The sequence below is a fragment of the Carassius carassius genome, chromosome 8 (assembly GCF_963082965.1).
Source record: "Carassius carassius chromosome 8, fCarCar2.1, whole genome shotgun sequence".
NCBI lineage: Eukaryota > Metazoa > Chordata > Actinopteri > Cypriniformes > Cyprinidae > Carassius > Carassius carassius.
This window is the reverse complement of record NC_081762.1, coordinates 10,136,590-10,162,389: the sequence shown is the minus strand read 5'-3', so window position 1 is coordinate 10,162,389 and position 25,800 is coordinate 10,136,590. Positions and strand designations below refer to the sequence as shown.

Sequence of the window (25,800 nt, the reverse complement as noted above, 5' to 3'; positions counted from 1 at the left end):
CGTATTCGTTCGAGAATACTTAATGAATATACTTCTATACAGTCCCATTTTGAAAATTAACGTATCAACATTTTGTCAGAATATTAACACATTTTTGCTAAATATATATCAAAGGCTGCATATGAAGGACTCGGACCAGTCACACAGAGCACTGTTCAGCTGTCACAGCTGCCACTGAACATTGCTCTATTTTTATTTAAATTTTTTATTCAAAGTTTTATTTTTGCTAAATAACCTCCATTTAAAGTTGAAATCAGACAATTAAGGATGCACCAAACCAGTGTAATTTACCGGGCCAAGGACTTGGCTACCCTGAGGTACCGTCTCCTCCATTATGATGTAAAACATGAAAACAAAAATGAGCAATTCTGGCTCCACCTATCCTGGAACATGATTATACCATCTAAGTAGCCTGTGTTATTTTAATAGAACTGCATGTCAAGCACAGAAACATTTATTACCAGTTGAAGTTTTTTATATTATGTATTGACTTGGTTCCATGGTGGATATTAAAATGTTATTTTTCATTTTAAACAGTATAGATGATTACTTAATGGTAATACAATATTTGTGATTCAATTGTGAACACAATTGTGTATGTCAGACCATAAGTCCCCAAAAACTATATGCATAGGGGCTTGGTTTGCTGTTGGTATCCTTTATAGACCCCCTGCCACCCCTTTTCCACGCTAAAAAATATTCTCTAGATTCACCCCTGCATAATGTTGAATAAATATTTTTTTCATGGGCAATTCATTTTCAAGGTTTTTTTTTTTTTTTTTTTTTTGTTATGTATTTAGGGCATGAGTATCCAATCCCTTTTTGCAGAGATCCAAACTTCTCCAAGGCACATTACATAGAAGCTTCTAGTAATTCTGAAGAGCTTTATTTTGTGGTTCAGGTGTGTTTAATTAGGTTTGGACCTGAATTCTGTAGCATACTTGCTGGAACTTGATTAGACACCCTGCTTCAAGGTAGGCCTATGTGTCTATTCACCTCTATATTTAATGTAATAGTGGTTGCGTCCAGCTATTTGTAACTTCAATGTGCAAGGCTTCCAGTGTCATTCACTTCCAGTTATTTTAGCTGTAGTCTACAAAAAGAGCCTCTTATGCTACTTGATATTGCAATCTGGTAATAGTTATATTATTTTAATTAATCAAGTAATCACAAACACACTGGTTTGTAGTGCAAATAGTTGCACTACCATTTTTCTACACTTTGTTGCTGTTTACATATAGCCTAGTGGCTAATGAATCTGAAGTGTTGCACATTCACAGAAAATAGCTTTCTAAAATAACTTTCATGTTGCTAAATAAAGCGATGACAAAACTGACTTTCAAACATAAGCATACCAAGAGAAATATTTGAAGTTAAGAGTGTGAACTAGCCCCAGTCTATTTTATGACAGTAGATGTTTTGAACCAAAATCAATTAACAAAATACTTCAAGATGTTTCTTATTGGTCCTAAAAATCATAGAGAATAAAAAACGATGATGATTTATTTAGAGATGATTTATTTGACAAGTCCTTTGTCCAAACTTTTTAAAAAGTATAAAACCCTGACCGAATGTTCCGTTTGACAGATCTAGTTTCAACCCTAGTCACAATGGCTCATTACAAATGCGGCAATATCGTCTGAAACGGAATCGTGAAATATCCGCAAGATCTCTTCCCCATGTGCACAGAAGAGTTGAACTTCCATAGTAGTACCTAATGGATCAAAGTAGAAGCAGCTGTTGTATCCAGGCTTTGAGCCAAGCACCCTGTGACACCTGCCAGGCAGACAGGAATATTTTCCATGGGTTTGAATCCCCGGTCACACGGCCATGGTGACAACGCACAGTCAGGGTTGGGTGGATCATCAAAGCCAGTGCCCAGAAATAGCCCCTCTATTAGTAGTCTGCTTGGATGAGGATTGTTAGAGAGCCAAGACGACGAGCGGCCTTCACTAACGGTCTCAGTTATCATTGTGTGAAAACTGTCCTGTCGAGTGAAAAGCTGTGAGCCTGAACTCCTTCCACATCCTAATACATATAACTGTCGTCCTCCAGTTATCCTGTCTTCCTTGATAATGTGATCTCTGGATCAAAGCAAGATGGTGGCTGTTCTGTCCAGACTGTTCTCATCTGTAGTCGTTTAGAATATCAGCAGTTAAAGGGGTAGTTGACTGCTTTTTTTTCTAGGCTTGATTGTGTTTATGGGGTGCAATCTAACATGTGTTAATGCTTCATTAAAAAAAACAAAAAAACATAATTTTCCACATAATTTACCTTTATTCTACACCCCTTTGAAATCTCCAAAGATTTCATGTTTTCATGAAGCACCTCCCTCAGAAATATGCAATTGGCTCAGATTGGTTATCTGGCTGAGTGTGTTGTGATTGGCTAAACCTGTGCAAGCACACAGCTCTAAATGGTATGTTTTTTGTTTGGAGAGTTTGACATTGCGTGAATCAGAGGTAAAAGATGATGTAAATACCGTTCAGTTTCTTTCAAAAAACAATTGTTTTGTGTCTCTTCACATCAATGTATCGTCACGAGCCACAGGGTTTAATTTGGTTTTGTTGATGTTTTTTTTTTTTTTTTTTTTTTTAAGTTTTAGCCGTGATTTCCATTCACCTCCATTATAAGACTGACAGACTGCAATGGTTTGAGTTAAAAATCTCCTACATCTTTGATGCCCTGGGAGTACGCAGATAAACGTAACATTTTTATTTTTGGGTGAACTATCCCTTTAATATATGGTTTTATCCTGATTAAAGCTTTAATACAGTATGACAACTGCATGCGCGTCAGTTAACGCTTCTCATAGCTATGTGAAAATATCTGTCTGTCTATACATATAAAGTGTATAATGGGAACACAGCTCATTGTTGGAGCTGATGAGCTGAATGAGAGCGAGAGAGAGAGAGAGAGAGAGAGAGAGAGAGAGAGAGAGAGAGAGAGATGCAGAGCAGGAGGACAGAAGGAACAGAATTAAGAACCGCTGCTTTAGAACATTGGTTTTGAAACTTGTGAATCCAAGTATTATTATGAATATATGAATAGATTTTTTGTGCACCCCTAGTTTTGATGTCATGGCAACAACTCTTCCTCTTCTCAAATGCAGCATGGCCTCACCCCTTTGTTGCATGTGTTCCTAGGGGCGGGGTTTATGTAAATGTAAGGATTTGTGACATCACAAACCATTTTAAAGGATGATATCTCCATTTGCATTCAACTTTGCGGATATTGTTTATGCTCAAACAGCAACATTACACTCTAATTAACTAACATTAAAAAAGTTAAATCTCAATCAATGACCCCTTTAAGAAGCAGAGGAGACTTAAAACTTGGAATCTTATTGAAATTGTAATGAAATAAATCTATACGGGAGATCGGAGATGAAAGTGGCTTTTGGGCTGACGTGATCTCATGATAATTTGTATGTATTTTATGTAAAATTTGGTTCAAACTTTAATTTACCTACATTTTTACAGGCACAAAAACGTTAAAATAATAATAAAAAAAAAGGTTTTATGGCAGGATAATTGAATAATCATTGTCTCTCGTCTGCATTCATCACAGATTGTGACGTGCCGTGTTTCTGGTGAGGTGTGTTTGAATGAAGCAAATATATATATTTTTTTATACCGGGGAACCCACTTCAAAACGTGATTGGGCTAGTTCTGAGTAGCAATGGGGCGGGGTTTGTTTTTGCTAAAAACCTGGCAACCCTGTTCACGAGTTAAACATTAAAATGTCTAAATTGTATGTTGTAGCATCAATAAAAATGTCCAAAAATGTTGGTTTGAGCTTGTAAATGTTATTTATTAATAACATAGACTGTAGGTCCGTCTGTGTCCGTGGCGTCACCATAGGTTTCTGAAGAGCTATTTGAAAGCTCAAAGTGGGAGGAGCGGGCCGTTGCCATCTTGGCAGCTCATAGTCACTCTCGGATAATCGAAAATAGGCAAAAAGGTAGGATCTGGTTGCTGTAGCCACGCCCACCTAGCTCGACGGCAGTGTCGACCTGTCACTCAAGTGGCCACCCCCTTAATTATGCAGAACTTTAAGGCTTAATCTAATTTAAAAAGGTGGTTTAAAAAAAAATCTGCTGTAAAATTTTAACATGGAGAGCGTCTATGGGACTTTTGGAGGGAGCCTCTAGCGGCTAGTCGATGAATTGCAGTTTTAGATACCGCTCGATTAATACCTATGTATAAACAATGAGATCAGGCTGGAAAGTATAGTCTTGTCCAAATACCCACACTTGCGGTCTTTGCGCGTGTGTGTGTGTGTGTGTGTGTGTCACTGACAAACTTTTCATTCACTGATGGGACACACGTATAGTGTTTTAAAAATGCAAGTGTTTAAATAGCTTTTTTTATTTATTTTATTTTAAATACTTTGCGTTTTAAAATCAACTTCTAAATGTCTGTTTAGTAGTCCCTATAACATCACAATTGTAATTTGTGGTGCTTCTAATTATGTGATAAAAATCATGCGCTCTCAAGTGGCCAAGACTGCAAGTGTGGGTATTTGGACAAGGCATAACACCGTTGTAGCACTGTCAGTTTGACAAGTCAAAAAAAGAGCTGTGGTGATGTCATCTATATCATAAACTTTTTTTTTATGTTACAGGAGAAGTGGCATGTGAATATTAGCAACATTTTAGATTTTATGAAAATGATTTTCAGGAAAGAAAGTAATATTTTTAATTAAGATTGTTTATGTTTAGTTTTTGTTGCACATCAAGGGATTTATGTAAAATGTTTTTCCATCATAGTTTATGCACATATCTTTTTATTTGATAAAAAAAACTGTCCGCCGTAAATGTGCAAATTTTTTGAATTTATGAACATCTTGACATTTCCATCCAGCCTTCCAAAATTCACATAAAAAATAGTTAGATGGCAACATGTCTAGTGACTGAACCTTTATGTGACAGGAACACATCTGCACACAAACACACACACACACACACACACACACACACACACAGCAATTGTTTTTGTGCTAAATTTAAAGTCCTAAAAGTAATACAATATGTTTTTTTGTTTTTTGTTTTTTTGTCACTTTAAATGGTTCATTCATTCAAAACTGGTTATTATTTTGTTCTTCTATAAAATTCTTGCATAAATTGGATGTGTGGGTCTTATTTCAGCAAATTACCTCACACGGTTACATCTATCCCCAGCCTGTTACAACTCACCCCAGTAGTGGGGTAAGTTGTAACAACGGAACTCTTTGTATTTGACATTAACTCACATAAACTGGGATTATGCAGTACATGCCATGTGAGTTTTATTTGTAACAGACAAATGTGGCTATGGTATCAAAGTTTTAGAGATCTAGCACAAACAACCACTGAGTTGCTGATGCTCAAACAAAAAGTATTACTTTCATCCCAGTCTCCCCTTACACTGCAGATTTTTAAAACCCTGTCAACTCAGTTCATTGCCTTATATCGTAATGAAAAGAGACTGCTATAAGTGATTCTCGAACTTTCTAACATCAAGGCTTCTCATTGTCAAAGTCAATATTAGAGGCCACCCTGCAAAAGCTTATTTTCGTCGTCTTCTGGTAAGATGATTACAAAATATCAGCTTGTCGTTTAATTTTTATTAACCAAAACTAAGGCTGTTAATATGTTCAAATAACTGTGTAGAATCATTAACCCAAATAAGGTTAATAATTATTTTTCTGCATGCAGGATTATTAGCCTATGTTTTGTTTTTTTTGTTTGTTTTTACTCTGCTATTATTTTAAAGACAACTCAAACAAATGTTTATGATGAATGTCCCAATATGAACACTGCAGATCATTTTAGACAGTTGTTGAGGGGACAAATTAATTATTTGCTTATCATTCATATTATAAAATCCAATGCATGTCACAACACATTTTATCAGAATTAAAATCAAATGCTGGTATTATTTAAGGTAAATTTAAATCATTTTAAAGCCAAAAAAAAAAAAAGTAGTTCACTGAGGTCACCTAGTAAAACTGCTCCTGTGTGAGAACCAGTCTAAATGAGTTCTGTTCACTGTAGATCGTTACCGCCTCCTAGTGGACATTTGACAATTCTGGCATATCTGGAATTGAAAATACCAAGTCATGATTAGGAAAAAAAAAAAAAAAATTCAAATTCAATCAACATTAACGTTTTTTTTTATATTCATTTTTAACTAATTTCTTTTCTGGCACAAAATGTCTAATAGATTTTTTTTCATATGCTCAACAAATAAGAATTCATACAATTAACATTATAATGAATTTTAATATTATTTACAGAACATTTATCTCATAGGCAATAAGTGAAAAAGTCATATATATATATATATTGACCAAAGGAAAAATAGTCACCGCCCCCAACATTGAGCCCAACTGCACTACAGCTCCACACCACACGAAAGCGCTGTGGCCTTCATCTCGCAAGATGACAGCAACAATCACTTTTACATAAAATAGGATGAAGATGAAAAAGAACCATGCCAACACCTAAAACACAGGATTAATCAGTGTGAATATACAAAAAGAAACCATAACACAGATCAAGCAAATAATAATAATGCTGCTTATATTGGAAATAAACACAAACTGTTCCCATGTACTCACAATAATGATGGCTCCAGAGGTGTCATTAACTAGCAGTGGAAATGGACTCAACACAGCCATGTCCATAATGTAAAATCCAATAAGAGAGCCAATAGACGTGAGAACTATCTATCTATCTATCTATCTATCTAAAAAAAGTAAACATTAGGCCTTATATACTTAAGTTGCTCTATTTTCACGCTCTAATATTTTACTTGCATATACTAAAAATAATTATTTAATACTTCTTAAGGTAAACTTAAGATCATATAAGTGTACTCAACTGTGCTATTTTGGGACACCATGAATATAAACTTAAATGCACTTTTAACATTGTATCTCTGTATTTAAAAATGTGTTTAGTTACCACTTGTAGTACACTTGAACCCATCTTCCATACGCTAGTACACTCAAGTTTACTACAAGTGGTGACTAAATACTTTTTTTTCTGTGTTTTTTATTTTTTTTTATTTCGAGTTATTTTGTTAAAAGCACATTTTAGTTTATATGGTGTCCCAAAATAGCACAGTTGAGTACACTTACTGGAGAGGATCGTACATAAAGTATACTAATACACTTAAAATTAGTCCTTGTCTCCATGTATGCACCCCCGTCCCAAACTTACTCTTGGGTTTCTTAATAGCCTATTGATAACACATCATTTGTTTCTGTTCAGATTTCTTGTTTTTCCAGTGGGATATGGGATCTTCGTTTCCATTTATGCTATTGTGATGCTCTCTGGCCACAGCTGTATGGTAGTTCAAAAGTAAGAACAACACCAAACAAATTACCATCATAGCCTCCAGGAAGAAAAAATAAGCTTCAACTGAAAAGTTAGCAGGTTGGTAATGAGGCACAAGGTTGGTAGTGTCTCTTTCAGACCCGTTAAGATGTGTTTCATTGGCGCTGAGGATTTGAGATGCATTGACACATTCCATCACACCTACACCTTGAACCAACACCACTAACGCTGGGACAAGACCACTCAGGCCTTGAGCTGTGTCATGAAGGGAAGGAATGTCACTGAAGAGGTGCAGTCCACTAATGAGATGAAGAAGATGAGGAGTAGCAGCAGAGGAATGCTGCGTTCTATGTCTTGTACCACTTCCGTCTCACTCCAGAAGAAAGCCAGGAAAAGGCTTGCCAGTATCCTAAAACCAACAATAAAATGGACAACTGCAGTCTCGTTGAGCGTTCCTGGGCAGAAGCGGTGCATTAACGTGACAAACAGAGGTCTGATGTTGGCCAGTTGGACAATAACGGAGATGTAGGAGGGAAGATATCAACCTGTGGAACGATGAGAGGCAGCTCTACCCACAGACCACAGATGGTGACCCAGGACCCCATGCCAAACAAGCCAGCCGAAACATGGGTGAGGATAGACATGGCCATGCTGATTTAAATTAGACTAAGTAACCTTAATGTCTTCAGAAAAGAAAAGTAATGTGTACAATTAATACCCAAGAGAATTTCATTCAATGGCAGATATTATTTTTGCAGTTCTACTTGGAGCCACTATAACGTACAAATGACACTTTATCTTTAGATTCCCAATTTGCAGCAGTAAAGTTTATTTATTCAGCTGTAATGTCCGAAAAGACCAGAGGTGGGTAGAGTACCCAAAAACTGTACTCAAGTAAAAGTACTTCTAGAAATATTTACTCAAGTAAAAGTAAAAGTACTAGTCTTGAATAGTTACTTGAGTAAGAGTAAAAGAGTATTGGATAAAAAATCGACTCAAGTAGTTAGTTACTAGTTACTTTGGGTCATATATACTGAGCCTATTTTTATTTAGATATATAGATAAAATGAATGTAATGTATGTGTGCGTGTATAAATGTATATATTTCATCAGCCTTTACTCCAATTTATGTAATTTATTATAAAACCCTGTCTGTTTACTTAAGTAACAGATATAGGTGTCATGCCATAACATATTTTTAATACGGCTGACTTTATATTAAATGTGAATTTAACATTGAAAGTTAATGTGATATAAATATTGCTACTAATCTTTCATTGTTCAGAAAGAGAGCAAATAACATTTACATTATTAAAGATCCAAGATGGCGCCGCAGATGGCTGCTTCAGTGCTTGGCTCTCCAGTGTTTGTACTGTTTTCGTTCGTTTTTCCTGTTTTTTGTTTAACAAACACGATCAGTTTCACCAGGGATGAACTGCTGAACATTCGGCAGAACACACCACATGATATTTTTCCGGATTTCTATTATACAGACGTTTCAGGACGCGCAGACGGGGAAAGCGAGCGGGAGCGCTCGTCAGACTCAGGAAGCGCGGATTTCGAACGCCGTTGCCTAGCATCCATCTCGCAAATCTCCGCTCTCTACCCAACAAAACGGACGAACTCCTTCTGCTCTCTCGGACAAATAAGGATTTCTCTCACTCTGCTGCTCTGTGTTTCACGGAAACCTGGCTGAATGACGCCATACCGGACAGCGCACTCCATCTGCCGGGCTTTCAGCTGTTCAGAGCGGACCGCGAAGCAGAATCAACGGGGAAATCGCGCGGCGGCGGGACATGCTTTTACATCAATGAACGGTGGTGTACAGATGTAACTGTATTAAAGAAGATGTGCTGTCCTGATCTAGAAACGCAGTTTATCAACTGCAAGCCGTTCTATTCGCCGCGGGAGTTTCACTCGTTCATTCTGGTTAGTGTTTACATCCCTCCTCAAGCGCAAGTAAGTCTGGCTTTACAGAAACTCGCTGATCAGATCACAGACACAGAACAACAACACTCGGACTCTGTTTTAATCATTCTTGGGGACTTTAATAAAGCCAATCTCTCCCGTGAACTGCCAAAATACAGACAGCATGTTACCTGTCCCACCAGAGACAGTAATATACTGGATCACTGTTACACCACAATAAAGGATGCATATCACTCTGTTCCACGAGCAGCTTTGGGACGTTCTGATCACTGTCTGGTTCATCTTATACCGACCTACAAGCAGAAACTTAAATCTGCTAAACCTGTAGTAAAGACTGTGAAGAGATGGACCAGCGAAACAGAGCAGGATTTACAATCTTGTTTTGACATCACAGACTGAAGCGTTTTTGAAGCTGCTACCACCGATCTGGACGAACTCACAGAGACCGTAACATCCTATATTAGTTTCTGTGAGGATATATGCATTCCTACCAGGACTTATTTAACATTCAACAATGATAAGCCATGGTTTACAGTAAAACTCAGACACCTTCGTCAGGCCAAAGAGGATGCCTACAGAAATGGGGACAGGGTCTTGTACAATCAGGCCAGGAACACACTGAACAAAGAGATTAGAGCGGCTAAAAAGACCTACGCTAAAAAGTTGGAAGACCAGTTTACTTCCAACGACTCTACTTCAGTTTGGAGAGGACTGAGAGCCATCACAAACTACAAGACACCATCCCCTTGCACTGAGGCTAATCAACGACTTGCTAACAACCTGAATGAGTTTTATTGTAGATTTGAAACCCCCAACACCCACTCTGACCATCTCCCTACACAACCATTAACACTTCCTGCAATCCCCCTCTCCATACCTCCTGCTCTTCAAATCTGTGAAGATGATGTGCGCCAGGTCTTCAAGAAAAACAAAAGAAGAAAAGCACCAGGCCCAGATGGCGTTACACCAGCCTGTCTGAAAACCTGTGCTGACCAGCTGGCCCCCATCTTTTCACAGATCTTCAACAGATCTCTGGAGTTGTGTGAAGTGCCTTCATGCTTCAAACGCTCAACCATAATCCCCATTCCAAGGAAACCCAAGATAACAGGACTTAACGACTACAGACCTGTGGCTCTAACGTCTGTCGTCATGAAGTCGTTTGAAAAACTGGTTCTGGCTTATCTGAAGGACATCACTGGACCCTTACTGGACCCCCTGCAGTTTGCATACCGAGCAAACAGGTCCGTGGATGATGCAGTCAACATGGCATTGCACTTCATCCTGCAACATCTGGACAAAACAGGGACTTATGTGAGGATCCTGTTTGTGGACTTTAGTTCGGCTTTCAACACCATCATCCCAACAACCCTTCAGACCAAACTGACCCAGCTCTCTGTTCCTAGCTCTATCTGTCAGTGGATCACCAGCTTTCTGACAGATAGGCAACAGTTAGTGAGACTGGGGAAATTCATGTCAAACAGCTGCTCCACCAACACTGGTGCCCCTCAGGGATGTGTTCTCTCCCCTCTGCTCTTCTCCCTGTACACCAACGACTGCACCTCTAAAGACCCCTCTGTCAAGCTCCTGAAGTTTGCAGACGACACTACAGTCATCGGCCTCATCCAGGACGGTGACGAGTCTGCTTACAGACAGGAGGTTGAGCAGCTGGCTGTCTGGTGCAGTCTTAACAACCTGGAGCTGAACACGCTCAAAACAGTGGAGATGACTGTGGACTTTAGGAGAAACCCCCCTGCACTTTCCCCACTCACCATCATGAACAGCACTGTGACTGCAGTGGAGTCATTCAGATTCCTGGGAACCACCATCTCTCAGGACCTGAAGTGGGACAATCACATTGGCTCCATTGTGAAAAAAGCCCAACAAAGGTTGTACTTCCTTCGCCAGCTGAGGAAGTTTAACCTGCCACAGGAGCTGCTGAAACAGTTCTACTCAGCCGTCATTGAGTCAGTCCTGTGTACTTCAATTACTGTCTGGTTTGGTTCAGCTACAAAATCAGATATGAGAAGACTACAGAGAACTGTTCGGACTGCTGAAAGGATTATTGGTGCTCCCCTGCCCACCCTCCAAGAATTGTACACATCCAGAGTGAGGAAAAGGACTCAGAAAATCACTCTGGATCCCTCACATCCAAGTCACCCCATCTTTGAACTTTTGCCATCTGGCCGGCGCCTCAGAGCCGCAAATACAAGAACAGCAAGGCACAAGAATAGTTTCTTCCCCCAGGCAATCTACCTCATGAACAGTTAAATGTTTCCCACTTAAACTTATGCGAAAATGTGCAATATCCTTATATTTATTTGTTACCCCTCCATCCTAGAACATTCCTGCATCTCACTCAATCCTATTCCATTATCAATTATAGCACAATTGTTTATACACTTATTTATTTGCCAATTTGTAAATCTCCTGTAAAGTTTTTTTTTTTTTTTTTTTGTCTGTGTGTTGTTGTCTCTGTTTACTGGAAGCTTATGTCACTAAAACAAATTCCTTGTATGCGCAAGCATACTTGGCAATAAAGCTCTTTCTGATTTCTGATTTTTTTCTGTTTTCTGATTTCTGATTCTGATTCTGATTTTTTTTAAAGATAGTTTTCACTGACAGTCTAGATTTCAATCACTCTCAGAAACTCCCATTAAAATCACTGAAACTGTTAACACTGTGAAATCAATATTTTAATTAAAGATTCGTACACACATCTGCACTTTGTTGTTTCTGACGAGAGAATTCGCCAGAAAGAGGTATTCACTCAGTGAGCGAGTGAAGGAAGCACCGGCATTTTAGCGACGACTCATCTGAACGCCTCTGATTGGCCAATGCTTTAATAAGCTCAAAAGAATCGTGTGTGATTGGTTATAATGCGCAGCGCTGTAAAAACGCGTCTGTCTCTGGCTCAGCGCCAGCAAGCAATCACAGATCTGAATTTAGCAGCTGATAATATGACTCGATGAACGTACTTGCACCAGTGTGATTCTATTAAAAATAATAAAATCTTAATTGGCTATTTTTTGTCTTTTGGAAGCTGCATTCAACGTGACTCCCCTCTGTTATAAGCCACACACGTACAACAAACTAATGTCACAGTGGTATCGTGTACTGTAATCGTAGCCCAAGTTATTACCTGTTAAACAGTAGACAGCACACGCGGTGTTCATCTAATAAAGATCTCCATCGGTAGCAAATAATAACCTTTGCAGATTTCAATTCAGTGCAGTTCCAGCCACGTTTTCAACGCTCTTTCTGTTCTTAAACGTTACAACTCCGAGTGAACCACTTCAGACGCTCAGCGCGTGCGGCAGGGAACTGAACAACTCATTCAAACTGATTCATGAACCAATTCACTCGTTTGCCAATTGGTTTGATCAAGCCTTTGAACAGAATTGACTCAAAAGAATGAATCATTCGCGAATGGGCATCGCTCATTGCCCAGAGAAAAGTAGACGGCGCGTTTGGATCAAACTGAAGCATTTATAACATTTATTGCATTAAGATAAAGTAACGAGAGGAGCGTCGACCACAGTAACGAAGTAAAAGTACAGATTTTTCCCCAAAAACTTACTCAAGTAAGAGTATAAAGTACCCCTCTTTAAATACTTACTCCGAAAAGTATTCGTTACCCCAAAAAATTACTCAAGTAAATGTAACGAAGTAAATGTAACTCGTTACTACCCACCTCTGGAAAAGACTCAACATTATGTCCTTGAGCAAGACATTTAATCCAGGAGCGCTCCAGGGGATTGACTCTTCAGTCAGTTCATGCTCTCTTTGGATAAGACACATCTGCTAATATGAAGTTATTCAGTAACATCTGCAGTAAATGGAACATTGTCTTACTAATACTTTAATGTCATGCCAATGCATTTTAAAAACAAAGTCAGGAAGTTTGTAATTATTTGCAGAAAGCCTATCAAAAGTACAAATCAGAGTGCAGTTAGCAGGGGGTTTGTAGGGACAGCTGAGATCATGAAAATGGGTCCAACTGGTGTAAAACTGTCAAAGCAATAAAACTATATTCATATATTTACATTTGTATAGGAATGCATCATTTAAATTTGGTAAGTTTATATTTAATCACCTTTCAGCTATTATCAGTTCACCTAAACAGGTGTGAAAATAAATAAATCATTTAGTGATTGAGATGTCATAAATTCATAAATGTGTATTCTTGCAATTTCATGTAAACTGTAATTCAACTATAAGCATATATAGAAAATATATATTAATATATATATATATATATATATATATTTTAAAACAAGTTAAATGAGGTACAGCAATGTAGAGATTATTATTATTAGAAAACAAAAGGAAATATTTGCGTAATCTTCTCAAATTAACTTTGTCAAAACGTGACAAGTATGATGAAGTGATACTTCTACCAGCCAAAAATGCATCCCACACAGTTAGAAATTTTAAAAAGAAGCAAATTAAACATTTTTTATCATTCATTCCTTGCTCTATACAGCATATGTGTAATCTGTGGATGAGAACATCCCAACAATGCTGCTCCACAACATGAAAAAATAATACATCTTACGCATTACCTTTTATTGTTTCACTGTTTCAGCATCTGTTGTTGTATTTGTTACTCTTAGTTAGTTGTCTTCTGGTCACCACTGAAAGCTCAGCTATACTGTACTTATGCTGTTTTGGTTGTCACCTTCATTGGTGTTTAACTGTTAAATGATTAGGTCCGTGTCCCTCTGAAACTAGTTCCAGTATGCAGAACAATAAAAAGTTACTTGAATTTATTCAAATCATTATCATCATGTGTGTCATAGTATTGAAGTCTGCCATTTACTTTGTGTTTCCCATGTCATAGTTAACAACCTTTTTATGTTATAAGTACCAATGCAGTTATACAAAACCTGATTTTGAATATTTTTGTCATATGCAAACTTACTGATCATACACGCTACCTTGCATGCAACATTTGACAAATGCATTTTTTTATTTATTTACAAAACAAAACCAAAAAATAAAAAGATTGATATATGTGTAAACTGACAGGTATACTCACATGATAATATGAAAAAAATCCTGTGCAATGACAAAAATGTCTTGTTGTATCCTCCGCATGAGTGGATGTGCCTAGTCAACCATGACACCTGTCTGTTGATGTTTATATATATATATATATATATATATATATATATATATATTTGTAATAATTAATTATAATTGCTAGTATGTAGGTCAGAAACAACTTTAATCATACATTTATTAAAAATGCCATATTAACTTTCCTATTTGGGGGGTAAAAAGCAATGAGAGCTGTTTTCTTGCATAGGCCTACATTCTGGCAGTAAATGTAACAAAAGTTAGCTAAGCAGAACAATCTTCAATAAATGTTTAACTATAACCATTATGTATTATAAGAATGTAGTAAAAAAGTGACTTAATATAACTACTGATGACTAGTTTTAAATTTCTGTACAGTCGTGGCCAAAAGTTTTGAGAATTACATAAATATTAGTTTTCAAAAAGTTTGCTGCTAAACTGCCTTTAGATCTTTGTTTCAGTTGTTTCTGTGATGTACTGAAATATAATTACAAGCACTTCATACATTTCAAAGGCTTTTATCGACAATTACATTACATTTATGCAAAGAGTCAGTATTTGCAGTGTTGGCCCTTCTTTTTCAGGACCTCTGCAATTCGACTGGGCATGCTCTCAATCAACTTCTGGGCCAAATCCTGACTGATAGCAACCCATTCTTTCATAATCACTTCTTAGAGATTGTCAGAATTAGTGGGTTTTTGTTTGTCCACCCGCCTCTTGAGGATTGACCACAAGTTCTCAATGGGATTAAGATCTGGGGAGTTTCCAGGCCATGGACCCAAAATTTCAACATTCTGGTCCCCGAGCCACTTAGTTATCACTTTTGCCTTATGGCACGGTGCTCCATCGTGCTGGAAAATGCAATGTTCTTCACCAAACTGTTGTTGGATTGTTGGAAGAAGTTGCTGTTGGAGGGTGTTTTGGTACCATTCTTTATTCATGGCTGTGTTTTTGGGCAGAATTGTGAGTGAGCCCACTCCCTTGGATGAGAAGCAACCCCACACATGAATGGTGTCAGGATGCTTTACTGTTGGCATGACACAGAACTGATGGTAGCGCTCACCTTTTCTTCTCCAGACAAGCCTTTTTCCAGATGCCCCAAACAATCGGCAAGGGGCTTCATCTGAGAATATGACTTTGCCCCAGTCCTCAGCAGTCCATTCACTATACTTTCTGCAGAAGATCAATCTGTCCCTGATGTTTTTTTTTGGAGAGAAGTGGCTTCTTTGCTGCCCTTCTTGACACCAGGCCATCTTCCAGAAGTCTTGGCCTCACTGTGCGTGCAGATGCGCTCACACCTGCCTGCTGCCATTCCTGAGCAAGCTCTGCACTGGTGGCACTCCGATCCCGGAGCTGAATCCTATTTAGGAGACGATCCTGGCACTTGCTGGACTTTCTTGGACGCCCTGAAGCCTTCTTTACAAGAATTGAACCTCTTTCCTTGAAGTTCTTGATGATCCTATAAATTGTTGGTTTAGGTGCAATCTTAGTAGCCACAATATCCTTGCCTGTGAAGCCATTTTTATGCAACGCAATGATGGCTGCATGCGTTTCTTTGCAGGTCACCATGGTTAACAATGGAAGAACAATGATTCCAAGCATCACCCTCCTTTTAACATGTCAAGTCTGCCATTCTAACCCAATCAGCCTGACATAATGATCTCCAGCCTTGTGCTCGTCAACATTCTCACCTGAGTTAACAAGACGATTACTGAAATGATCTCAGCAGGTCCTTTAATGACAGCAATGAAATGCAGTAGAAAGGTTTTTTTGGGATTAAGTTAATTTTCATGGCAAAGAAGGACTATGCAATTCATCTGATCACTCTTCATAACATTCTGGAGTATATGCAAATTGCTATTATAAAAACTTAAGCAGCAACTTTTCCAATTTCCTATATTTATGTAATTCTCAAAACTTTTGGCCACGACTGTAGTTTATAGGTCAGTTTTTAGGTTTTTATTTATTTTTGTTTTTTTGACAGAATAAGCCAGACAACTTTGTTTTCATACCACACTTGCATTTCTTTGTTGTAAAATGAACCATTTATTTACTACAAAAACTCTTGAGATCTTATAACAGCACATAAAAAGTGCATAAGAACATGTTGAACATATTCAAAACAGCACATAATAGTTCTTTGACAGCATTTTAAATAAACTTTTTTTTCCTCACATCTTCATTGAAAAAGTATCAACATTATGTTAATACTGAGGACAGTTAATTAACAGTTTTTAAATAAAGGCTTTAATTAAAGATGTCAGGAAAGGGTTAGTGCACAACACAAATCTCCAGCTCTTGTAAAACTAAACCTGATTTAAACCCAGTTTTTATTCTGAATTTATGCAATTAGTATCAAGAATTACTGTTAAATGCCAAAAATTACACATACCACAATTTAAGTACAAGATAACAGCAGCTGCAAAATCAGATACAATTTCATTAAAATACTGGCCTCACATCTAACATATTCAACATCAAAAGGGTAAAACATGGCAGCATCACACATGGCAGATACAACAGGTTAGACATATTTTCAGTAGTACATTTAGAGCCTGTATGTACATTAAAACTAAAGATGTACACAAACAAAATCAGATATTCAGAGCTGAGTGTCTAAATATAAAGAAATAATGGAATGTGATGATACACATTTTTAGCTTGTGGTTGTCAAAACAGGAGTTATAGAAAGCATAGTTTTTCCAGTTAGAAACAATATAAACTTACCTGATTTGTATTCATCAACAATGACCAGCTTGTTGTTGGGAATAAACAAAACACTGTGTGTAATATATTATAGACAGTATAAGTCTACTCATTGGGTAGTGTATATTGTAGTAGATCACTGACTTAGATCCCTGATTTCTGTTCCAAACAATTGCTCACATGCTGATACCATTTTTTTAATCATATTTTCCATTATGTAGTCACACTTGCTCTGATATCCAGACACAGACGTCTTGTCTTGGTGCATGAAAACACTTCTCGCTTAATATAGATCAAGTTCAACTCTTTTTTTGCATTGCAATTAACTTGAAATGTCCAGTGAAGGCATCATGTTTACCATCTTTTTCCATGTTAGATTAGAAGTGACACCTGTTGTATAAAGACCTATGGTGAGTGTAAAATCAAGGGCTGTAATATTAACTGCAGTTGTCTGTGCAATCCTGGGCTCGCTGGAAGACCTGGTACACACTGACTAAAGGAAACATCGTGAGAGCTCCGATGAGAGAGCCAGCCTGGATGAAGACCCCACACCAAAGCAAAGCTGCATGCCCTGCTTCGTGAAGCAGAGTCCCGACTACAACCTTCAGGTAAGAGAACAAGCCAGTGAAGATGATCCAGGATATGATCTGAATGAAGAAAGAATTACAGGCCTCTGTTGAAAAACTAAACCTGATAAATAAATGGGTTCTAATATTTTCATATAGTTTAATAGCATTATTGTTATACTGTATTTACAGATTATGTGTGTACTATGTGTGGTGTCTGTACGTGTGACTTATTTTCATTAATTATTTTTTAAATGTAAATCAATAATTAAAGTAAAATAGAGGATAAGGTCTATTGAGCACCTGTGGCATGGTCATTTACCCTAGAAAATATTGTAAAATATAAATAATAATAAAAAAAATTTAAAGTATAATTAATTATTATATTAAATGTTTAATGCATTTATAATGAAAGTATTATTTTACAACAATTGCCCCATACACTTCCACTGTACACAACTATGAAAATAAGATGATTTTGACTCTAACTGATGTTTTTCTTTAAAATATTGCTTTTCACAATAATTATCTTTCAAGCATCTTAACAAATGTCTTACTTATACTTTATCAAAACTTTAGAGATGATACAATAATGAAACAGAGTGGGGTGAAAACCACTTTTGCACATGGTAGTTTAGTTCGAGAGATTTATTCTTAGTTCCTCTTCCACTCAGTAATGACATAGTTACTAACCACAACAGCAACTCCAGAGTGACTTCCTAAAAGTGGTGGACAGGGACTCAGCGCAGCCAAGGCCATGAGATAGGCAGCAAAAATACAGCCTCCCAGTGACATCATTCCAAGACCAATGCTGGACCTTTAATGAAACCATCCATTTCAATTATAAAATTTAAAGTAAATTAATAACATTTACACCAAATAATGATTTGACAAATTGTACATGAGCAGAATTTAAATCAGGGCCAATAGAGGGACACGGTCCTGCAGAGTTTAGCTCCAACTTCCCTCAACACTCCTGCCTGCAAGTTTCCAATATGGCTAGTAAAGCCTTGATTAGCTTGATCAGGTTTGTGTAATTAGGGTTGGTGCTAAACTCTCCTGGACAGTGGCCTTCCAGGAACAAGACTGGACATCTTTGATTTAAATTAACAGGGCCTCTAAGCATTGTTATGGACATAAAAGAGTCATCAAGAACTTGAATCCACTTACCTAAGTAGGACAAACATAGCAACAAAGCAGGCCATAGGGTTTGCAATGTTGCCCAAGACGACAGAGAGGTGAAAGGTCATGGTGCCATAAGGCAGACAGGAGAAACTCTGCACAGACGGCAGCACACCGTTGGTCAAAGCATTGGATATTCCCAGCAACAAGAGCAGGTATATATTGCGTGACGTCCAGAAGGCAACAACAGGTGCCTGTTTTTCAACTTCAACTTGTTCCTCGGAAACTGGGGAACCTCCATTTTGTAAAGGGTGCATCTCTTCCTCTGTTTTCACTATTTCCTGCTCAGTTTTTGGAATTTCCTCTGCTGCAGTCGGAGTGACCACTCTGTATGTCAGAGCGAAAAAACAGAGGGCCGAAACTGCCAGCATCACAGACAAGAACCAGAAGAAGTTTTGGGCAGGGAAGTTTTCTTTGAGATAGTGGGGCTCTGTGCCGTTGGCCGTCTCAACGCACTCTAGTTTCCCTACACCCTGACCCAAAGCGACCACACAGGGAAAGAGAGCGCAAAGACCCTGTCCAACAAAGAACGTCCGGATGTATTGCGGGGGGTAACGGAACATGAATGGTAAGAATGTGACATTGGAAGTGCAGCAGACAAATGACAGGATAAAAGTAAGGAGCAGGAATGGGATGGATCTTGGTTCTCCAGCTATAGTGACCACCTGGGACCAATAGAGAGCAAGAAATACAGCTGCAACCACCGCTAGCACTTGTATGATGTGGATGAGCAAGCGTTCATTCAGCCATCCTGGAGCAAAGTGGTGGGTTAAAGTCACAGCCACTGGACCCAGATTCCCAAATGCAATTAGCACTGAAATATAGGCTGGCAAGTTCCACTCTGTAAAGAAATGACATGTTTGAAGTTCTACAGTTATCTGGATAAATACAGCATCTATTAGGTACAGATGTGGCACATGTTGAAGTTTTTATTAAAACACTATTTACCTTCAGGTAGAATGCCTACAACAACTGGCAACTCAACCCATAATGAGTTCACAGAGATCCATGAGCCCATTCCAAACAGGGCCACCAGAATATGTGTAACAATGGCATGATTCCAACATGTATCTGCCATTTATATGTCTAGGAAAAGGGCACAAGTAAGTTAGAGCATCTATGCTTTTAATTGTCATAATTCACCTATTTCTCATGACTGTATTTAAAAGAATAGAAGAGTCCAAGTAATTGCTTTCCTCTTGCTAAACTGTGTCATCTGATATAGATTTAATTAAAACTTAAAAACATGGATGACTTCTCGCTTTCACTGAACTGCTTGTTCAACTGTCAGTGCTAAAATATCAGTGTTCACTTATATACAATAAAGCAATATAGAATATACAGTATATACCAATGCAAATGTAAAATATAAAAACAAAAAAATCTGCTAAATAATAAATATGTATAGACATACATGTAAAAATTATTTCTTTTATTTTTTTTAATTAGTTAGATTTTAAATACTTAAATGTCTGATACTGCAAACATTTTGAAATTTTATAAATAAAAAGCCACTTGTAACACTGGCTAAAAAAGGTGAAATGGAAAACAAAATATTGGATGGCAAATTATAATAATAAAAACAATATGGATGTATGAATCTAAAGTCTGTAACATTTTAATTGCTTAAACTGGAGATCTTTAATGAACAGAAAATTCCGTAATTTAAAATATACTTATAACATTATAAATGCTTTACTGTACTTTTTCTCAAATGGATGCATCCTTATTGAATAAAAGTTAATTGTGTGTGTGTGCGTGTGTGTAAAGATTATATGCATATACACAACATTATATAAATATTTATTATTATTATTTGTAGGACTAGTTACATTTTTAGTTAATAAAAGTCAGGACAAGTATTTTGCTACAAGTATTTTATTTTGTGATGCAACTTATGTAAAAATCAAAAATAAAACAATGAACTAATTAACTGTTTTGATACTAATAATGTCTAGTATTCCAGTAAGAGAGCAACCTTTATAGTAACAGAACATTTGAAAACCAAGATTTTTTTTACCATATGTAAAAACAAAACAAGAAAATAACATGTAGAAAGTAGCATGCATTCAACATTTTCATAATGTTAAAACACAATCAGAGAAACTCAAAAGTTCTCCCTGTAACAAGGGCCAAAAACATTTGCTTTCTTTATATCAATATTACGCCTTTGTTGAGTTTGCTGACCAGTGGCTGTGCTTTGGTGGTCTAGGGATGATGTTTCAATTGGGGTCTCTCGAATCTCAGTGTAACCATGCACATTCTCAGTTGGTGATGTAACTATAACCCTCTCATTCGGCAGGACATCCTTCAGTGTAGAAACCATGTCACTCAAAGAGAACCCTATGCGAGTTAGCTTTTTGTCTCTGGAACCCAAGATGCTCTTTTGGTAGTTCAGCTCACAGCGAATGACCTCACGTATATGCGCATGGCTTTCCCCTTCTAGTTTTGTGAGCAATCTTTCAACGTCTTGCTTGCTTTTACATGGGCCACCGTATTTTGAAACTGCTCCAACAATCATTTTCCTATAAATGTGATCCTGAGCTTTTTGCTTTAGTCTAGACACCTTCATCTTTTTTGCAGCATTGAGATTTGCTCCATCAAAGATGGAGTAGTGTTTTTGAATGGTTTTGGCAGGTGACAATGTGACCGCTGCTGACGTAGGCTGATCTGTCTCTCGGGTAGCAGGTTCTAGGTCTGGATTTTCAGAAACTGAACCCTCGGTCCGACCAAGAGTTTTATCAGGTCTGTTCTTCTCATAAGGGTACGCATGACCAAAGGGGTACTCGCCCATCAGATGTGAAAATGTGCAGTTTGCCATTTGAATGGCTATATCCGTAGGAAGATCTTTGCAGTGTTCACCACCAGGTAAGAAATCTTTAAGATTGTCCTCGAGTACAGCTGCAAGGGCTTTCATCATCCTCTGTAAGCAAGCTTTTATAAGAGTACCAAACTGGTTCTCTGCATTATCACGGCAAAATCTGAACACCCCTTCGAAAGTCCCCTCTTGCATTGGAACTTGTAAGAATACATTCACAAAAGCTTCTGGTTGCAGAAGGCAACTTGCATCTTGCGACCATTCCAGGAGCTTTTCGTACAGGCATAGGATGTATCTACTGAAAAGAGGATATTCTCCATCACTCTTCAGAAGCTGCCAAAAGGGTCCCAAAACTTTAAGGTAGACAACAGCAACCACACAGACTAGGGCCTGCAAAGCCTCGTCGTTTGTGTCAGCATTGACGCTCTCCAACAGGATATTTGAGTCGTCCTTCAGGAGCTGCAGATCAGATACAAAAAGAGCAACATCTTCATGATGGTGAATGAGTCCAGCGGCTGCTTCAAAGTAGTTAATGATACGATTTGACCTATAAATAGGCAGTTTGGAAGGGTTTTTTCTTTCAAGGCAAAAAGCAAGCCAGTGTCTGCGGTAGTTTGGGTTGGTCTCCTCACTTGGACATAACATTTCCGAAGCCATGTGAATGTAGCGGGTCGCTGCGCTCTCATCAAAGCTGACAAAACTCTGAAATCTGGGGTGCTTGTCGCGTCCGAGTTTCTCGCCTGTGGTGTTCACTATATCTTTTTCAAATGACATCATTTGCTGTTCAGTTACATCAATGAGTTCAAAAAGGAACTGGCAGATGTAACGCAGGAAATTCAACGGTGGCACCAGTGGATGGGTGCTTCCTTTGACTTTGTCATCAAGGGTTTTTAGGTTAGCATCTTCTTTCAGCATTGCCGAAAAGTGATTTTGAAGCAGATCCAGTGAAACCACCTTAGCAGCTTCATTCTTTCCTCCATTCATTTCTGCAATCTTTTGCCAAGATAGCACAGAAATATCAAGAAGTGTTACATTGTCGCCCGTGTCTGTTCTTGGGTCTTCTTCCACATCTTTCTGTGACCGTATTGGTGTTTGATGGCTCTTTGATCTCTGTTCCCTTTTGATACCGAATAAATGAGGCATTTGCTTGGGTTCATGATGAGTTTTCACAGTCATATCTGTCTGCGAAACATGAAAGGGCTCATCTTCCTCCTTGACCAAAGAGGTAGGATTATGACTAGAAATGCGGCGTTTCTTTCTCAGATGTGCTTTAATCATTGCCACCCTCCTGTATTCAATATCATCAGCATCAGCTTCAGGGGCAAGATCAAACGGAGTCTGAAGAAACTCGTCCAGAAATCCGCAGCTCCTCTTTCGGCTTCTCTGATTGTTGCGGTACTGTATTCTGAAATTCTTTAGACTTGACCGTAGGAACCTATAGGCTCTTTGGATCTTGCCATCACTACAAAATAAAGGCTCAAAGTTACGAATCCAGGACACCAAAACAACCGGGTCTAATTTCTCTCGTGAAATAAAATTAGTCAATTCAAGAATGAGACCATTTGTGAGACCAGTTAATTTTGCACGTTCAGAAAAGTCAGACATTTCAAGTAAATCTCTTCTCCCGATTCCGATACTATCACATATAGGTCCAACAAATTCAAAGTTGACATCTGACTCAAGAAAGTTCTGCCTGGCATCTCCTGTTAAGCTCAATGCTGTCGTGGTGTTTCTCTCAATCAAGCTTCGGAAATCAGCTGACTGAAACATTGGGACAATCTTTTGAAGCCACTGAATTAAATCAACCCATGAAATATCTTGCTCCTCTCTCATCAGTCCAATCTGGACCAACATGCGGATTTTCCAGGGCTTTTCATCCAGCTCCAAAAGCTCTCCGTAATGAGCACCAAGGAAGTCGTCAACAAGCTTTGAGTAAAAATCATCCTCTGCAAAACATAGTTTACAATGTAAATGAGCAGATACTTAAAGTTGTTTGTTTTGATGGTAAGTCATTGAATAGAAAATGAAAAGTAGTACTCACTGAGCTCAGCAGCAATGGTCTTAGCACTCGCACTAGAGGAACCAAAGTCTTGCAGGTCCTCCATGGTTGAACATCAATGTTGCTTGGCTTGTTTTTTAAACCATCTGGTGGATCACGCTTCCAAATAAAGGCCAGATAAATGTTTTAGTAATAACGACCAGAGAATGATAGTCCACAGATGATCTTAACCGTGCAAAAAAGATTATCCTTCAGGTTTTACCAATTTCCAAATACCAATTTCCTATTGGTATTACAGGTTTATTCACTCCTCTTCTGCTTTTTCCATCTTTAGATTTACAAGACACATCCTTTAATATATATATATATATATATTACATTATTAGGTTTGTTTCCTTAAAAATACACAATGGTAAGTTTGTAAAGATTTAACTAATTGATTCTTAATATAAATAGTAAATACAATACTTCAATATACAACTATAGCTTGATATTAGCCAATGCTGGCATCAGAAAATTTATTACAATTTCACCTTTCCTACACTTTTTAAAGGACATCCCATATTAATAAATTACCTTCATTTTACAGTCGTGGTAATATTTATAGGATTGGTATCTGTCTTTTCCACGATAATATATTGTAAGGGTTATGAATTATATAAGTGTTATGAGCACAATAAATCGAATGAATAGAATTCATGGGATAAAAATAACACTAAAAGAATGGTGCAAAAGGTCAGTTGAATCACTGGTAGCTTTACTAACATCAATCAAGGTCACATATTCTGTCAACTGGGCAAGTTATTTATTAGTTATCCTGGAGTAAGTTAATCAGGGAACAAAATGTTCATACCTCATTCGCGCACGCGGCTGATTTTGTAAGAGAGGTGTTGTATTATCGACTTCCAGCTATTATTGACTAAATACCTATTTTGCTTGTTTAGGTTTTACTGTTTGAAATCTCAAGTAACGTTAACGTTACTAGGGTTGGAAACGAGAACATACGTTTTCATTCTTCGTGGTTTGTTCTCTTTAGCGCGAGAGGATGCATCAATGCACGGATCGAGAAGTTTGAAAACATGCTGTCTGTTTGATTGCTATTACTGTTGGAGATTACCATTAATAATCCGTTTAAACAATGTTGTGTAGCAAACATGTTTCAAACTTAAATAAGCCATCAGGAGAAACCACCAGACATTCATGTGTTTACATCAACGGTAATGTCTTAGTGCGAAATCTCGAAATGTACTCACCGACTTATTGTTCGGCTGTAGTATTCTTTGCTTCGTAGTAAATAAAGGTCTGCAGCGTGCTTTTTTCTCTTTTGACCCTTTGCAGTGTGTAGAGAGAGTCGGGGATTCCGATTATGCAATAATATTCAGAAAAAAAGAGGAGCTTCCACTCTATATCCTGGACATCCCTGTTGAGTCACGTGTGCATCTAAAGAGACTTTGATTGGACATAGTCCATGCATTCTTTTGAAAGGCTATGCTAGTCCACCTTGCTTCAGCGAATCAGTTACAAAGAGTCGGTTCAGTGATTCTTTAGCGTCATTACGTAATTGCGTCATCCCGTCTACCCTTATCCTGGCCAACTAGTGTAATGTTAAATAATATTTTAGCATTCTTCTAATGTCTAACTGAATGATTGTGTACTTTGTGGTTTGCACTCCGGCATGATTGTTATTTTTAAAATGTTTGTGCGAAAACAATCTGTCCAAACTGTTCCAATAAGGTACTTGTTGTTTCTTAGGTTTCTTTTCTATGCATAGCTTTTGTTTAAACGTAATTTTTAACGTAAATCTAGTTCTAATTATATATATATATATATATATATATATATATATATATATATATATATATATATATATATATATATATATATATAAAGGTATTAAATGAATAGAAATGGGGAAAAAAAGATTCTTGTACAATTGACTCGCGAATCCATCGGGCCGATTCAGTCCGAGTTGTGAATGAATCGTTTATTCAGAATCGTGAGATTCAGACATCTTTTGCAAACTATCGATAAGACTAAAAAGATTTCGCTGACGAATCTGACGTCTTTAGCCTTTGTATCAGATATCAAACAAACAACGTATATTCCATTTAAAAAAACCGACAAGGTTTTGTCCGCGTCAGAACGCAGACTATTTGTTATTGTTTATTTTATTTAGAGCTGTACTGTGTGCTCGTGT

The 25,800-nt window shown here is 37.7% G+C and overlaps 2 protein-coding genes across 4 annotated transcripts; both read right to left on the bottom strand.

Moving 5' to 3' along the window:
• Positions 1-7,226: 7,226 nt before the first annotated feature.
• Positions 7,227-8,026, bottom strand: si:ch73-196l6.5 (riboflavin transporter 2). Its single transcript, XM_059555420.1, is given in 3 exon segments — positions 7,227-7,576; positions 7,579-7,875; positions 7,878-8,026. Coding segments are annotated over 3 exon segments (744 nt in total). The 5' UTR covers positions 7,975-8,026.
• An 8,619-nt stretch (positions 8,027-16,645) lies between these two features.
• On the bottom strand, positions 16,646-25,195 carry slc52a2 (solute carrier family 52 member 2). 3 transcript variants are annotated; one of them, XR_009434447.1, is made up of 6 exons: positions 24,857-25,195; positions 19,735-19,872; positions 18,775-19,627; positions 18,298-18,421; positions 17,420-17,685; positions 16,646-17,335 (listed from the first exon to the last, which is right to left on the bottom strand). XR_009434447.1 is itself a non-coding variant. In XM_059556054.1 (5 exons), the coding sequence occupies exons 2-5, from the start codon at positions 19,862-19,864 to the stop codon at positions 17,476-17,478; spliced, it is 1,317 nt and encodes a 438-aa protein (XP_059412037.1). In that variant the 5' UTR covers positions 19,865-19,872; positions 24,857-25,193; the 3' UTR covers positions 16,646-17,475. The 3 variants fall into 3 exon arrangements, 2 of the variants coding, with proteins under 2 accessions (XP_059412037.1, XP_059412036.1); XM_059556054.1 differs by having other exon boundaries at positions 16,646-17,685; positions 24,857-25,193; XM_059556053.1 differs by lacking the exons at positions 16,646-17,335; positions 17,420-17,685; positions 18,298-18,421; positions 18,775-19,627; positions 19,735-19,872 and adding exons at positions 20,649-23,550; positions 23,646-23,762 and having other exon boundaries at positions 24,857-25,144.
• Between the last annotated feature and the right edge of the window lie 605 nt (positions 25,196-25,800).